The 18076-nt window shown below is 43.2% G+C and overlaps 1 protein-coding gene across 2 annotated transcripts in view; it reads left to right on the top strand.

Annotated features, from left to right (window-relative positions):
* The window catches only part of GPCPD1 (glycerophosphocholine phosphodiesterase 1), a 701876-nt gene that overhangs the window by 80914 nt on the left and 602886 nt on the right, over nucleotides 1–18076 (top strand). For both annotated transcript variants that reach the window (XM_085612626.1, XM_085612627.1), the window contains exon 3: nucleotides 10095–10185. In XM_085612626.1, coding sequence (XP_085468752.1) covers nucleotides 10095–10185 — 91 coding nt within the window. The remainder of the gene's footprint in view (nucleotides 1–10094; nucleotides 10186–18076) is intronic.

Here is an 18076-nt window from a genome sequence, read left to right as displayed (position 1 = left end):
TATTGTCCTTGAGTCTGGGAGTCTTTTCACACGACTCCCCAGGAAGGCAGAAGGATTTCTGATGGCCAGCAGCTGTTCAAAGTCACTGGACAAACTAGGCATTAAAGTGGCAACTTTCTTAGGGTTAGCTTTCCCTAAAAGTGACATTATTTTTGACTTTGGCATCAAGTTGGGTTTACAGCCACGATTCATTTGATACCTTGAAGTACCCATTTTATTAGTCCATTTAGAAGTTGTCCGACTGAGAGGTCAGCCGGTAACTGTTAGCCAATGGCACTACCAACTTTTCCACAGCAAAAATGGCAATTTAGAAGTCTTGCTGTTTGGACATATTAAAAGTATATGTCCTACTTATTTAATTACAGCTCCATATCTTAGACCTTCATAGAGCTTCCTTGGGGAGACTTGTATATATTGTTAAGGGAAGTGGGTACTTTACCATTAGTTTAAAAATGCAAAGTCGTACTATCAGTTTTAATACATGCTATTCCAGACTGCATTGGCATGCTGGGAGCCATTTTGTACACGGGGTTTTACAATCTGTGCTGCAGCCCTAGGTGGACACTCCGACTTACATGCCTTGGATACCCTTGGTACCATATACTAGGGACTTATAAATACATCAGCTTCTACCAACTGGGGGTTGCGAATTCAACATACAATTTTTAATGCGTTAGAACACTGGCATTGAGGTCTGGTTACTCTGTCAAAAAACCAGCAGCCTCAGCTCAACACTTTGGGGGTGGAGCATGAAAAAAGTCATTTTCTTACAGGTAACTATTAAAGTACACAGGCCACTAGTCTTTTTTTTTTTTTTTATTTTTTTTTTTTTTTTGTAACAGCCACGGTTAGAATTAGTCTGTTTTGCATAATTACCAATGTAACCTTCTCAGTGGGGAAAAAAGTTACAGGGGTTTGGTCTATAGAGTTAAGGACTTCGAGACGGGAAGTATGTATGTGATTCTTGGGGAAGGGCGGTTCTATTCTGCTCTATAATACCAATTGCTTCTAATGCCAGTTTGGTCAGTCAGTCACCGATGTGGCTTTGAAACATTTCTTCCTTGTGCGAGTCGCTGTGAGGCGGACCTGGGGCGGAGCAAAAGTGATGTGGTTTTAGAGTCTAGGATGAGGCAACACACAATTGTTACAATGTTTTAAGTCAGTCCAGTAGGATATCTATTGATGGAGGTTCAAGCCGACTGGAAAAGTCCAACCGCTTACCGCACTGGCTTTGCTCCGCTACGTTGAAGGCACTAGTCCCACCATCTCCTTGTCCCTCTGCAGTAACGTACTGTCTTACCGCCTCTTGGCTTTTCAGCTGCTCTGCCTGAGAAACTACAAAACTTAACCCAGGCCCGAACCAGCCCATGTGCACTGCATGTTTAATTTATAGATTGATAAAGTTTCAAAACCAGTCGTCGGGCCACATGACTTGGGGAAAGCAGGGTGTCACAGTGGCAACTTGGATGTACTCCACTCTAGTCCCTCACTAAGACGCTCTGGGTTCTGTCTTCCATTTGGGCCCTAGTGAACTCCTGCCGAGAGCACCCCAATCATTAGACACCCCCTACTCAGCTGGTTTCCCTGTGTGTGGGCAGATAAGAGTGTGCAGAAATTCCACAGTGGACAGACAGTGGTGAGAACAAGGGGGCAAGCATTCCCAACTGCTACAATAGCAACTGTGTTAAGTAGTGTAATGAGGAGTGGGTTGAGGTTCACTAGCCTGAACCCCCTTCCTTTGTAACGGAAACAAGCTAGTTATTTAATTTACAAAAACATGAGTATTTAGTAACTACGATTTATTTGTAATGCCACGCTCCTCACAAACCTTCTCTAATAATGAGCAAAGTTGAGGTATGCATAGGCAGCATCATAGTACTCAAGTTAGTAAAAGAGTGCTATTACTCTGCTATAAACAATGCATCCTCTGCTTGCAGTGATAAAACATTGCAGCCTGAAGCAGTCCAATCTTCTTTTCCTTTCAAGCATCCATTCACACCAGGTATGTTAACATAGGACCAGCTGTGCAAATCTCAAACCCTGTGATTCACACGATCACAAGTTTTGTGACTGCAAAGTGGCTATTTTGTCACTCATGTCCACTCTGTTTAAAAGGCGCATTCCTTAAACATTTTGATGCACTCTACAATGTATCAGTGGCTTGCACATGTAATTCCAATCGCAAACCATTGAAGTTACTGACACCTCAAATTAGGTGTCAACTGATTCTCAGAGAGGGAGCGGGGCAAGACTGTATCCCCTTTGGAAATCTTGTCGGCAGCTTCATGGACAATAGGCAGGTTTCCCTGATGGTTTACAAAATTCTCGTACTATAATCTGGATAAAACCAGGGCTTCAGATACTTGTTAAAGTCTTGCTCCAGTAAAAGTGGCTTGATGCCTTTTAGTTAGTCCTAAGTGTTTGGATTTATAATCATTATGTTAGTGTGATTCTGAATAATGTGTTTTATCAGGAATGAAACCAAGGTATTTGGGACATTTACTGATGGTTGGAGAGTTGTCTAGGATTTAGAATAAAGATACTGTTCCACTGAGACAGAGGAGGTGGTGTCAGACAAGTGAAATTCGTTTTTATTTGGATTTAATTTGAGGAAGTGCTTGGTAAGCCAAGATTGTAGTTTGCCTTGAGAAAGTTCAATAATAAGATGTTTTGAGCGGAGACCTCCAAATACAACTGAGTTTTTCCAGTATTAGATCTTTTATAGAGTCACTGTCTTGAATTCTTCCTCACCATCAATATAGGAGTCCCACAGTATAATTGTAAACAGTACAGTATTCTAAACATAGCCTATAATGGCTAGAAAACATTCATTTCATTATCTTAGCCACTTCATTTATAAGGAACCAAACTTCAGCCAATCGGGTGACAGCTCAGTCTGGAAAACTCCCCAGAGAGGCTTCATTCCCTCAGATTTTCTAATGCACTTAGTGTGAAGGGAGTCTCCCTGAACTCAGCCCAGTTTATCAACAGTATTACTCATGTCAAGCCTTTTATCAAGAAGGGCAACTTTTACCAAGATCTAACAACCCAGGATTTCAGAATCGACAAAGAAAGGATTTTTCAGACCTTGTGGAACTTGTGAAAAAGACTTCATTCCGAAGATCCACATAAGAAGTGTTTATTGCTTACACCATTCCCACAAGGTGAAAGGTTTGAAAATCTGCCACACTGTTCCCTCTAAGACTCGTAAAGATAGAGAGGGGAGACTCTTAAACGGCTACAGAAATTAAAACTAGGACTGTGGTTTCTGAGGAGAAGGATAATGAGGATGCCTCTCATTCTCGAGTGGGGAAAGGTCGCGTGACCATAGGTCACCGGAGACGCTAAGAAAGGCCTTGAAAAATACTCATTATGAGTCTTCCCAGAGAGGGCATCAGAAGAGCGCTCTCACGATACAAAAAAGAGAGCCTTCACAGAAAAAGTTAGGTCTGAGCCAACCAATCCTTCTCCCACTTTTGGCTTTACATTGGAAGAATTCCGCTTCAGATCCGTCTAACTTTGGCATTTAAAATGTCGATGATATCTGTCAACCATACTGACAACTGTGTCGGCTAACCTTGTCGACGACAACTATGATGACAACGATGGCAACGTCGACGAGGACACCGTCGACACAAGTGCTATCGACGAAAGGACTGTCGACCAAGACGCGGTCTTTGATGGTGAAACTCCTGACTAAAAATTGACAACGCTCTCCATGGTGGAAAAGAGATCTCCTCCGTTGACATAGATAACAATGGAGTTGTCAACTAGGGAAAAACGCCATCAGAATGTTTGCGACCGTAACACAAATCTATAAGAAAGGTCTCTCTTCTCACGCCAAGTCACTTGCTTGATGAAGAAAATTCAGATAAACGCCCATTTGGAGCGGCCCACAGACCTACAGAGCTGAATTTTGAATACCAAGAAGAGAATGACGAATATTACAATTTAATATTTCTCAAAACCACAGTAATGTATAGAAAAGCCTGCACAATATATGGAACCATTCCAACATTATACTCGCCCTCCAGTTCAAGAAAGTATGGTTTAACTTCCATTAGCTTTAGTTCAAGACCTCCAGGGAATGTTGCGTGACTCCTGTAAAAGATTCCTGGAACCTACAAAGGCAGTATCTCCTCGGTCTATTTGTCCACCTCAAACGCCCAGTCCAAGTACTCCGTGTTTTGTAGCTGCACCTCTAAAACCTGACAGGACTCCAGCTTCAAACAGATCAGTGCCTCCTGAGGATGAAACAGCCTCCTGGGGTTTGGAAGACGGATAGGATGGAGAAATCCCAGTCAACCAATCTACTCCCAATGAATGGGACGATTATTTGATCCTGCACCACAACTGCCGGACTCTCCATGTGATGACATCCGAGGTTTCCATAATCTCATGGAAAGAGCCGCAAAACGGTTTCAGTTACCTTTGACTATTAGAGAGTTGGACTGTTTTTCATATGATTTTTAAAGAGCCTACTAAAGAAATCAGTTGGAGTGATCCCAATATTTTTTATTTGGGAAGAAGGAATCAAGATAATGAAGAACCCCGGAAGAGTCTGTTTTTCGAAGACTAGACCAAAAATACAAGGCACTATAAAGCTCACCTGCATGCCTGGTTGGGCATCCAAGACCAGATTCTGTGTTGACTCAAGCAGCTCAGCGCCTGTCCAAGAATCATTTAACGCCCAACTCCACACCACCAGATAGAGAAGGCAGGCACTTAAATTACATTACATTGGTAAACGTTTCTCATCTAGGGCAGCAGCTACTGTTTGTGCTGCCAATTAGCTAGCCATACTGGGCTGGTATTACAGGCAAATGTGGTCAGACATTGCTGCATACATAGATCTTTTGCCTGCCCTCCTGAGACAGCAAGGATGGTTGAAGACCACGTCGTTCAGGCCAGACGTTCAGAGCAAGATCTTAGACCTGCCATATGATGGAGAGGCATTGCTTGGAAAACATGTGGATGACACCTTACAGGCGAGCAAGGCAGACACAGATGCTATACGATCTTGGGTACCCCGCAGATGAGAAATGTCTTTTTAAGGGGCAAGAGGAAAAGGGTTGTTCACATATAGAGGGGATAATCAACCATACAAATGCCAACAATATTAGCCCTTTCAGCAATAATACCACCCTTCCTATCAACAACAGCAATTTAGATCACCAGCAGCAGCAGCTTATATGAAATAAGCGCCAAGAAGGCAACAAGCCTTACAAGTAAAAGACCCTGGCAGAACGCAGTGACAGCTCAAAAGTGCATTTCATACCCTCTTTATCCCATCAACCTATTGGAGCAAAAACGTCAACATTAATACACCAATGGCAGCAGATACTATCTGACATGTGGATGTTTGATTTAATCCCCTACGGTCATACTTTAGAAATTACCCAGAGGCCTACAAATTTTGCACCGATGGGAGCCCGCCCACCTCATCCTCTCCAACGGGAAGTTCTGACCATGCTACAAAAAATAGTAATAGAGACAGTACCTCCCTCCTGGAAAGGAATGGGTTTCTATTCCCGATTCTCCTTAATAAGAAGGAAAAACCGGAGGAAGGCGACCTATTTTGGACTGACGGATGTTAAACAAGCACCTGAGGAAATCATCTTTTCACATGGTAACTATTCAATACATTCTGCATCTCCTCTGTCACTGAACTTGTCAACCTGGGATCTACAGGATGTTTACTTTCACACCCCCATCCATCCCAAACATACCTCGATGACTGGTTGATAAATGCACCACCTGCTCATCCAGTATCAAAAGCAGCAGGCTTTTGTCTAGCACGGTTCAAAGATTTGGATCTCACTAGCAGTCATCAATAAATCCTCCAAAGAAGATCACATTTCTTGCAGCAGTTCTGGATACAATCCGAAGCTGTTGGTGCCAAGGCTACTGAAAAAGTCCATTTTGGTACGCCTGTTCATATCTCTTATGGGGATGATATTTTCTGCCTTTTCCCGAATTCCTTTTACCCACTTAAGAATGCAGCCCTTACTGGAAGAGTTAGACAAGCAATTAATTCAAACGCAGAGATTATTCAACAACCTAATCTGGATCACTCCAAATATGACTGTGGCCTTACCCTGGTGGACAAAAGATGGCAATCTGTCAATGGGGGATAGCATTCCTAACTCAAACACGAATTCGCCATTATCACGACTGCTTCCCTAGTGGGATGGGGCTCTCATCTGTAGGATTGAAAATAAATAGGAAATGGTCTCCACAACAAATAAAAATGTATATAAATTTGTTAGAGCTCAAAGCCATTTAATTCATCAGTGTTGATCGCACAGACACCACCAGCATCCATTATGTATACCAACAAGGTATCTGGCCCAATCGCAGGAAGCCCAGGAAATTTAGAAAATGGGTGCTGAAGTACCAAGTAACAGTAAGAGCAGAACATGTTACGGGTACTAACAACCTGGCAAACACATTGAGCAGAACACACAACAGCTGTCAAGAATGGGAGCCCAAACATACCACTTTGAATAAGATCTTCCATCAATGGGGCAAACAGACACTAGATCTTTTTGCCACCCGAGAATCGAAAATGCCTGTTTTACACATGTTGACACCCGCAAAAGAGGCCGGGGGGGATGCGTTGTCGATGAGATGGCTAGGGATCTTTGCCTTTCCCCCGATCCTCTTGATTCCAAGACTCCTCTGCCAGAAGAGGCAGAAACCGTGGCGAATAATTCTGATTGTTCCAAGATGCCCAGACAGCATTGGTTCACAGAACTGTTACTCCTATCGGAAAGGACCTACATCGAGCCGAAACCCCTACCTATGTTACCAAAAATGAACCAAAACCAAGTACTTCATCTGGACCCAACCTCTTTACACTTATAGGCCTGGCTCCTGAATAAAATGGGTTTGCGAGCATGAGCGTCCCTCAAGACTGTTAAGAAATTCTTGTGAAAGGCAGAACTGATAACAATTATAAAGCGTATGAACTGAAATCAAAGCTTTTTTGTTTATGCTGCCAGAAATCAAATATTTACCTTATCTCATTCGTGGCAAAGCAATTCCTACCATATCTCTTATTTTTTGGCAAAGTTCGGTTTGGTCCATGCTTCCCTAAAGGTGCATTTAGCAGCAATCTCATGATATAGAATATCAACTTCTTCACCGTTCTTGTGGCCTAATAGGGTGATTAAACAGTTTATTAAAGGACTTTTCAGAGTCTTTTCTCAAGTTAAAGCACCTCCTCCATCTTAGCAGGTCAACTGAGTGCTTGCGCAGCTATTGAAGGCTCCATTCGAACATATCCCACGTGGAAAATGGCGTTGTTGATCCTTACATCAGCAAGGAAAGTTAGCAAGATGCAAGTCTTCCCAGTTAAAGAGCCTTTTCTACAGTTCAAGGACAATTGTATGATTCTCAGAACCAATCCCAGATTCATTCCCAAAGTCCTGAAAGAATTTCATCTAAATGAGTCAATTGCCCTGAGGACATTCTTTTGAAAACCACAAACAGCAGTTGAAAGATTATTGTATATGTTAGACGTTAAAAGATGTCTGAAACTTTATCTGCATCGCACTAAACACTTCAGGAAGACAGACCAACATATGGGAATCCCCATAAGGGTCTTCCATTTTCCAAATCAAGCATAGTTCGATGGATTTCAGCAGCTATCCAGCTTTGTCACTGCCAGGTTGGCAGACATCTCACAGGCAAAGTTTAAAGCACACTGTACTAGAGCCGTTTCTACTACGGCAGCTCTATTCGCTGCTGTGCTTCCCAAAGAAATTTGTTGAGCGGCAACATTGAAAAACAGTCATACGTTCACACATTATTGCCTGGAATCGTCGGCGCACAGTGATGCGGCTGTCGGACAAGCAGTGTTGCGCCATTTGTTCCAATAAGGTCAGCCTTTTACCATTCTATTAATCCCACCTTCCACTGTTGTGCCATTGTAATGTTGATCGTACACATGATCTAACTGCTAGCTATTCTGATTCAAGCTTTCAAATCTATGATGGACCCAATACTGGAGAAGAAAATACGTTACTTACCTCTATCTTTAGTTCACCAATATTGGCATATTTCATAGATTTACTTGCGACCCACTCTTCTCCCCATAGAGGCTCCCCTTATTGATATGGGATTATCTTTCCCACTATTGTTTGAAAGTCTGAGGGAATGAATCTTCTGTGGGAAGTGTTCTAGTGGGTGCTGTCAGCTGTTTGGCTAAAGTTTGGTTCCTTATAAATGATCTGGATCAGTTAAATAAGTGATTGTTTTCTAGCTATTAAAGGCTATGTGTAGTATACTGTACTACTTTACAATTATACTGTGGGAACTCCCACTTCAAGAGAGAATGATTCAAGCGTGTGAATCTATGAAGGATGCCAATACTGAAGAACTGCGGTTACAGTTAAGTAACTTAATTTCATCATCTGCATAATAATAGTAAGATAAACTGGATTCCTTTATGACTTCACCCATCTGTTTCCTATAAAAATTAAAGAGAGCAGGGACTCGGAGCCAACCTTGTGTAATACCTTGACAAGCCGCTATTATGTTGGACATTAATCTACAAATTTTGATCAGTTGCCAATCAAGATTGTCACCTTCAGCGCACCTGCTGTATTTTAGCTTATAATTGAAGATATCCTAATTAACCAAAACCAACTCTGCCGAAATCCGGTAAGGCCGGCATGCAAGAATAAACCTTGTCAGGGATATGAAAAGGATCATTTGTGATTTGCAGAATAGCAGTCTTTGTCCTGCAGCCAGCTCTGAAAACCGAGTGGAAGTCCTCAAGAAAATTATTGCTTTGAAGAAGCTGCTTTAGTTGACTGTTTACACAGCTTTCCAGTGTCAGGTGAAAGTTTTGTCATCAGCAGCATTTTTTGTTTTTGATGTTTTAGAAGGGAAGACACTTATCCAAACTTGAAACAATCTGGAAACGTTCTTAGAGTTATAGAAAGGTATATAGGATTAAAGTGCATTTCTTTGGCTACTTAGTCGATAAGAATATTTGCGAAGCAATTTGAAAAATTGAGTTTGCCGATTGCACATAGAGCCGCAAGAACTTATTTTCTCGTGTAGGGATTTACAAATTGCTCCGCCTTCTACCCTCTAAGTATTCTTTGAAATATCATTATGACTCCTGATAAATTTGAGTTGTATTTGTTCAAATCAAATTTGTCTGTTAGTCCAAAGACTGACCAGCTAATCTGTTCCTTAAATATTTGTGTGCATTACCCATGGAAAGCAGATGTTTGGACTAGTATCGTAATCTCATAAAAGACTATTGGGTTGTTTTTTCTCATATTTATAACTTTTATTTTTGTAATCTAATAATGTGTGAATCCTTTCAATTAGGTAGTCATTTGATTGTCTTGGCATTAGGTGTTGTCGACAAATAGTAATCTAGAGATGTTTATGGCCCCACAGGAACATAAATGTACCGTATGTAAGTTGTTGAAGAAAATGTTAGGGACCTACTGCAGAATAAACAGAAAATATAAGATTGATGTGTAAAGTGATGTCACTTCCCTTTTCGACCAAACTGTAATCTAAACAAGGTTGATTTGTAGAACTGGCTCAGACTGCATACTGTAAACTCTTCCATGTCCACACCATTTAAAACAGCCCACATATTTTGTTAATCAAGTTTGTCTCAGGTTCACTAAGATAGCCTAAATACAGTAAACTACAAGGAAAGGGACTGACTGCGGAGTGGTGTTCGCTTTAGGAGAACTACCTGGTAGGTAACTGATATGCTCGGCACCCTGGATGTGAAGTGTGAGAATTTCCACATAGTTAGTGTGGTGCCAATATTTCCCAATTTCCCTGTTTTATTTATCCATTTTAAGTTAGGAATATTTGATTCCTTACAATCTATAAATACAGAAAATGTGGTGTTGTAATTGGAATCTATTTTAAGGTTTACATACAAGTAGACTTAATTCTTGGTTACTTATGTGTTATGCTAATCTTGTTTAGGACTTGTAGATTTGTAATACAATCTATTTTTATAATTTTTTATATTCAAATTGTGAAGTACTGTTTGGAGGAGTATGCTCTAAATTAGTACGTTTAAATGGTGAACTGTTTTGTCTTCACAGGTGAAATTATTGCAGTTTGTGGAAGTAGTGAAGCACTAGGAAATTGGAACCCTCAGAAAGCAGTCACACTACTTCTTGATGCCAATGAAGGGTTCGTAACTAAAGAATTTTGTTTTTACTTCGGAGTACTGTTGGAATGTGATGCAAAATGTGTGTGCTTAAAGCGTTGCTCTGATAAGGCAAAATGCCCACTAAATTATTTTGAACTGTATCTCTGATCTTTCATCTGTGTAGGCAACCTGTTCAATGTCTGGTAGTGTTATGTTTTTTGAAACCTTTATGTACGAGTGCAGTGAAAGGTAAAGGGGAGAGTTTTTAGTAGAGGGACCAGACTAGCTGAGGAATGGAGGTTAAAGTATGAGTTACTAGCAGGTAGCGGTGAAATATTTTTTTTAAAACCACTGTCTTTTCTGTTCGTCACCATATTTTTTGTGTTTTGTTGGTGACCCCTTCCATGATACTGCTTTGTTGTGTACAAATGAAATTTGCTCTGTTGCCTGTGATGTAACTGCTCTTCAGTATGTGAGTGTGATTGCACTGATTTTAGGATTTCAGTGTGCAAGAGCACAACCTCCTCACTAGAGTAGGACCACTCCATTACAGTCCTGGGGCAGAGCAGACCAGGTCTACCTTTAATCAGTGTTATAGTAACTGCATGTTTCTTAAAAGAACAGTGTGTGCTGCTTGCAGCTTGTGCACTTTTGACCAGACAGGCACCCTTTTCTTTTTCTTTCAGCGAGGGAAGGTTAAACAATACTTTGGGTAGCATATTTCTTTCAGCTAGGTGCTGCAGTGTGGTCTTACCACTAGCTTATGAGAAGGTTGTTTGGCTAAGAAAAATGCTACACTAGACTGAAATATTAAGATGCCTACCTTCTACTACAGATTGACTGTATATAATGAAAACAAGTGTTCTGGGAATGGCTACCGCGAAAAAACAACTGGAACACACTAGCTAAAGTGCTGCCCATCCGACTCTGGTGGTTTATCCCCCAGCTGATTCACAAATTGTAGGTAGGCTTTGTCCCTTGTAGAGCCTCCTGTAATCATATGCGGTTACTCTCTCATACCTGACAGGCTAACATAGAAGAGTAACAGCAAGTGGTAATGAAGAGAAGGCTTTCAATTGCATCGAATAACCCTCTCTAATAGGGACTTCTAGCTGCATATTCCTTACCTTTGAATTTCCAGGGTGTCAGGCTGGATCCGGAAACCTTTGCTGAGCAATACCCCTTGTGCGCACCATCTGGTGGCTCCATTTAGCTCTGTGTGATGTCGTTGGCGACGTACTACCAACAACGAAAACCCCACTGCCTAACAACTATACTCAAAGTGCTAATCGTCATTTATCTATATACACACACTGCAAGAACACAACCCCCACATACACGGGACACAGGAATATGAAATCAATTACATTAAATGTATTGTATTGGATCCCAACAAACATGAATATATCAAAGAAAATACAAAGTAACGAATAATGCAAATTGCCGAGGTGCAACTAACGCACAACTACACACCCATTCAATCAAATTTTCAAAATGAACATTGAAATAGTGGTCCCCCACACATATCTACTTGATAGAATAGTGGTATCAACACAGTGTCACTTCATAAGTTAAGCACAAAAGTTTGAGCAATTCGTTTATACAGAATATTTTTTTTCATTAACATGAATTGACAAACTGGGGAAGAGGGGGTACCCGAGGGGAGGGGGGGGGGGGGTGTGGCAAAAGAAGACAAAAACTCCAGCCCTGATGCGCGTTTCGGTGTGTGACCCCGATGATGGGTCTCACCTTCAGTGCGCAGTAACTTGAAAAGACAATGGAAGAAGCGCCTAGGAAGCATAGAAATAACATTTCATATATACATTCCAATTATGGTCATAGGATAAGCCTATATGGTAAAAATACACACAAATGAGGTAAAAAGAGGGGAAGGTTCTTGGATAAAATATATAAAGGATACAGGTTTAAAAAAAGTGGAAGACGTACACAGGATCAGTGAAGAACCGGTGGACACCAGATCCCAGATACAAAAAACCTGTGAGGAAAGGTGAACACTGTGTATCTACATCTTCGACCCATGATAAAATGACAAAGAAAGAAAAGAAAAAGGAGAGACGGAAGATGCTACTGCGATACGTCACCCCATCACCAATGTGGAAAGCGGTCCAAGGTGGGCAAGACCCTAGACTCCACCTGGACTGAACAATGCAAGCATCCCAGCCGTGTCAGAGAAAAACAATGGTAGAAATCCAGATGGAGGCCAGGGGGGGGGGGGCTGATCTTAAATGGCAACCAAGGAGGGACAAAGATACAAAAAATACATATATGTCAGTGCAAGTTATTATTCTTTGTTTAAAAGTCCGATCCTAAATTCACAAGTGGACTGCAGATGATTCTCTTACCCTGGCGAAGAACGAGGACAGAAAACCGGTCCCAACACAATCACAGATAAATCAGAAAGGTTAGAGGTCGGTGAATCCACCAATAATGGCAAAATATAGAGAGTCCCCAATTCTTTCCAGAAAAGAGTGCCGCGCGCATAGGTCGCATCTTTCTAGTTCCGAAAATCCGGGGTCGATGAGAAGGAATTGCTTTCCTTTTGTCGAAGGATGTAACCCCCAAAGACGCCATGGGCCCTAAATAGCGCTCTGCCCGGAAGGATGCGAGTGTCACTGTCAACATAGCAGTGCATGAAGTGAGCATCCTATCGTTCACGTAGCAGCTGCAAGTGATGACTACGGCAATCCCAACGTGGGCGCCATGTTAAAATGGGATAACAATAGCAATTAGAATTGGCGACATGAAAACAAGCCAATAGGTCACCACCCCGTACCGATGGACACATAAGACGCCAAAACAAGGGCGCCAGATTAGAATCGATTAAAGGAGACAATGTACAAAACTCCTTACAGATCATGTACTAATTGACAAAAAAAATAAAATGTGTATATATAGCCAAAATACTACTAGAAAGAGGGTACACTAGATTCCTACACATGAGAATAAAAACAAATGAGATGAGCCGATATGGGCCCCAAAATGAAAGGGCAACCTAGGGTAGAGAGGATTGAAAAAGCAAGGTCATACCGGAATATGGGTCCCATCAGGGAGGAGAGTCTAAGAGGGAGGTCATACAACTCAGTAGGCCAACCGGTACAGAGGGGACTAGGGGATCATGGGACTATTGGAGAATCGCATTCTCCCATGGAAAAAGTTAATTGTTAGGTCTCGCCTGACCCAGTGCATGCTCTGGTCTGGCGAGACTTATTGAGAGGGCTCCAAAAAGTGCTACCAGGCCAGCCTAGAGCTACAGTGCATGTGCGCGGGCACGCGCGCCGCGCTTTACCGCAATTACTTTCACTTTCGCGGCCGCACGGCTGCTTTGATGTTTGATCATGAGCCCGATCGCGATCACTTTAACTTTCGCGGCCGCTTTGCATAGCCAATAGGTCTCGCTTTTGGGACCTTATAAGTATTTAGTTATGCAACTGTTGCATGGCTAAACACTTATAAGGTCCCAAAGGCGAGATCTATTGGCTATGTCAATGCTTGTTTCCCTTGTTTGGAGAGTGAAAATTCAAAGACTTCACTTTTTTTTACGGATGGCAGTGGTATCCCTGCCTGGTTGAGGCATAGTCTTTTTCAAGATTGACCACCTTAGATCACTCTCAGTATGATTGGATTCCTTCCAATGGTTGACCAATGGTGCAGATTGATTAATAATCCCAATATTGGATTTATGTTCGCCAATTCTTTCTGCATTCGCGGCCCATTTCCCCAACATAGGCCAAGTTGCACGGGCACAGGAGGGTGTATACAATGTTGGAAGACCGGCAGTTAGTCATTTCTTTAAGGAAAACAGTTCTATTGTTGTTCCTAATTTTATCTGTCACAATAGCATTAGGGCAGGCATGACAAGAGCCACACTTGTGATTTCCTTTAATAGGGTTGCCTTACAGAGATGGATTTTTGGCAGGAGTTGTCACGGTCCGTTCTTTTAGCCCTCACTAAGAGATTGCGAAGATTTTTGCTTCTCTTAAAGGCAAAAAGGGGTCTAGGCGGTTTTTGTTAATTTTCACCGATGTTCAAATGGTGCCATTGTGTGTTAATAATTTGGCGCACTTTGTTGTCAAAATTCGAATGTTTCGTTACACATACCAATTTGTCTTGCTGCTCTTTATCAGGTCTAAACATGGTGTCACGGTCATAATATCTCGCTCTCTTAAGGGAATCTTTGATTAATTTGATGGGATATCCTCTTCTGATAAGTTTATCTTTGAGGATTTCAGCTTGAATCCTGAAGTCCTTGATAGTGGTACAATTTCTTCTCAATCTAAGAAATTGACTGAAAGGAATGCCGTCCTTCTGGCATCGGGGTGAAAACTACTGAAATGCAGTAGCGTATTTCTAGCTGTGGGTTTGATGTATAATGGCACCGCCAGCTGAGCATTCTGCTCATCTCTTGTGTGTTTTTTTTCTCATGTGTACGGATCTGGTGAACCCTCTTTCTAGTAGTATTTTGGCTCCCCTATCTATCTCCAGATTTGAGTCTCGTTCACTGTCACGTGTCCAGACATTTGGTCGAGAGCATGTCTCTGCTGCCCTCTATTGGCACCTTTTATTGCCAGTGGACTTTTATACTTTTATTTATATATTTCTGTGTACTTTTTACCCTCTTTTTATCCTTGGGTTTTTAGTGCATTGTCTTTCGGAATTTCCTTTATCTATGTATCTATCTATGTATCTAGTTTTTTTTAGCAATTAGTACATGATCAGTAAGGTGTTTTGTACATTGTCGCCTTATTTCACCTTTAATCAATTCTAATCTGGCGCCCATGTTTTGACGTCTTATGTGTCCATCGGTACAGGGTGGTGACCTGTTGGCTTGTTTTCATGTCACCAATTATTTTTTACCATATAGGCTTATCCTATGATCATTATTGGAATCTATATATGAAATGTTATTTTTATGCTTCCCAGGCGCCTCTTCCGTTGTCTTTTCAAGTTACTGTGCCCTGAAGAAAGTGAGAGCCATCATCAGGGTCACACACCGAAACGCGTGTCTGCGCTGGAGTTTTTGACTTCTTTTGCCTCCCCCCGAAGTTGAATTCATGTTAATGAAAAAACAATTTTCTATAAATGATTTTCTCAAACTTTTGTGTTCCACTTGTGAAGTGACATTGTGTAGAGACCACTATTCTATCAACTGCATATGTGTGGGGGACCACTATTTGAATGTTCATTTTGAAAATGTGTTGATTTGTATGTTTTTGAGGATACATGTGAATGAATGAGTATGTATTTGTTTGATTGAATGGGTGTGTAGTTGTTAGTTGTGCCTGGGCAATTTGTATTATTCGTTACTTTTGTTTTTCTTTCGATATATTCATGTTTGTTGGGATCTAATATTATAAATGTAATGTAATTGATTTCATATTCCTGCGTATATGGGAGTTGTTTTTGCAGTGTGTATCTATAGATCAGTGACGAATAGCACTTTGAGTATAGTTGTTAAGCAGTGGGGTTTTCCTTGTTGGTATTACCCTGCCTACGTATTCGATCAGGGGCCCCCTTCTCTGTGATTGGCGTCGGTAATGAAGCCCAGTACCTAAACAGGCACCACCCTAGTGCGCCGATGTCCATCATTTTCTTTCTGCGCCAGTTAAGCGCCGATCTGGGAAGAGCTACCATACTGTCATTTTTTGACAGGCCTTTTCTCGACTTTTTGTCAAATTTGGTCCAGATTGAAGAAGAGGAGGTTGTGGGACGTGCTCCCAGAGCCCAAAGTCCACTTTGTCCCACTCGAGGTCCTCGGGACACTCTGGGAAGAGGTAGAAGAAGTCCAAGTGGATTTCATCTTTGCCTTGACTGTCGTCCATTGACTAAAGAGGTAAGGAGCACCGTGGCTCTAGGCAGGGTTCAAGAGAGCCAGAGCCAGGGTCCATTTCGCACCTCCCTCCCGGGAGCCGGATTGACCCCTGCTCAAATTAGTTTTACGAGGCCATGCGTCGTGTATTTGAGCGGGCCGACCCCTCTGGTGAGCCCTCGGGGCCCTGTGGGGAAGGAAGGGGCCTCGTCGGATTCAGCTCCTTCAACTCTGGCTACAGCACCGGTAGGGCTTTGGAAATCTGATCCAGGTGGACGCCGGTCGTGCCATCGTGATTACCTCTGGCGTCAGACCCGAAGTCGGTGCCGCCTGTTTCCTTCGGCAGCACCAGCCCCATCCTTATCCCTGCTGACACCGAGTCAGAACGATGTCGCTCGATGCCGATTCCGGCGCTGCATGAACTCAGGGGGTTCTATGTGTTCTCCTAAACACTTTGAGGATGTATTAGGCTCAGGAGAGGAATGGGAGGTGTCGATGGACCCTTTAGAACAGCAGGATGGCTCTGCAGAGCAGTTGGACTGGTATGGGGAACTGGTATTGGGAACTTTGGGAAGCCAGTGAACTGGACACTTCTCCTGATAGTGGCATGCTCTCTCCGCCAACTGTGGCTATGGAGGAGGGGGTAGTTAAAAGGGCAGCTGAGGTCCTTGGACTAGAGCTTACCTTCTATGCAGGTTATGACTAACCTCCTGACTGAAGCGCTTCAATCTGGGGCTTCCACCTCTGTAACCCCTTATGCCCATTAACAAAGCACTAGCTGTCTTTCTAGGCACGTGGTCCAAGCCTAGCACAGTGGTTCCTGTGACTAGGACAATTGCATGCCGCCATCGCCCAGCTCAGGGCGACTCAAAGCACCTCAAAGTTTGGTGGTGCAGGCCTCCACATTCCAGGGCACGTTCCCTTCCACCCCTTCGGATAAGGAATCCAAGAGGCTGGATTCATTTGGTAAGAAGATGTTTTCTTCCTCCAGCCTGACACTACGGTCTGAACACCAGATGCTGATTGGGCCGTTTCTCCCATTCCCTTTAGGAGGCTTTTGCGCAAGTGCTGCCACAAGTCCCAGAGGAGACCCGGGCTGTGCTCTCTCAAGCAGTTAAGGAGGGAAGAGATGCAGCAAAATTCACCTTAAGGGGTGGCCTTGATTCGACTGATTCGCTGAGCAGATCGATTTCCATGACAGTGGCCTTGAGGGGCCATGCCCAGCCTCGGATAATTTGCTTTTCCGGGGATGTCCAGGCAAATTAGATGGACGTGACCTTTGTGTGTAGGTTTTCCTTGTGTCTAAGGACCTCAGGATTCAAACCGCAGCACCTGCCACCGCACCATGTCTGTCACGGATCCCCACCTCGTGTGTCTTTGGTGTCTGGAGAGCGTCCCGAATCCATGCTCCAACTGCTGAGCATGGCGCCAAAAGCTTTAAGGGAGCAGTCCCTAAAGCTGCTTGTGGCCTGGTGTCGGGCACCTTGGAGGTCTCTACTTCAGAGGTCTCACTCCCGGTCTTAGTAAAGAGGAAGGTCCGAGCACCGCTTTGGAGGCTCAAAATCATCATTCTCCCACGCCAAAGGAATCGGATAAGAAGCACCACAAAAAGTTGAAGTGAGCATCGACTTCACCCCATCCATCACCCGACATGACAGAGGAGTCTTGGAGTGCAAGGCCTCGTTCCACTGAAGGGGAACCATTGAGCTCTGTGCTGGCCGATCTGGCCCCGGCGCCCATGGCTCCTCTTGAATCCGGACCAGCTCCGATTGTACCTTCTCTACCTTCCCCGGCGCCGAGACTCCCAATCCCTCCCACGGCACCAGCCTCGTTCTTATCTCATACAAGACTGATCCGGTTGGGCGTCGACTGACGCCCAGACCGGCGCTGACGGGGCCTTTGGGCTCTGTGTAGTTTCCTCCGCCTTATTATGAAGGGCTAGGAATTCACCCCAGAAGGTCTCCTCCTACCTCCAGACTACGGCAAACCTCCTGCATGCGCTGGGATTCACTATCAACTTGCAGAAGTCACACCTGACTCCTTCCCAGACGCTCCCTTTCATGAATACGGTGCAGTTTCAGGCATATCCTTCCAAACGGCGATCC

Source organism: Triturus cristatus, chromosome 6, assembly GCF_964204655.1.
Source record: "Triturus cristatus chromosome 6, aTriCri1.1, whole genome shotgun sequence".
NCBI classification, from domain to species: Eukaryota; Metazoa; Chordata; class Amphibia; order Caudata; family Salamandridae; genus Triturus; species Triturus cristatus.
The sequence above is the reverse complement of the archived record's forward strand: the minus strand, read 5'-3'. Positions and strand labels throughout refer to the sequence as shown.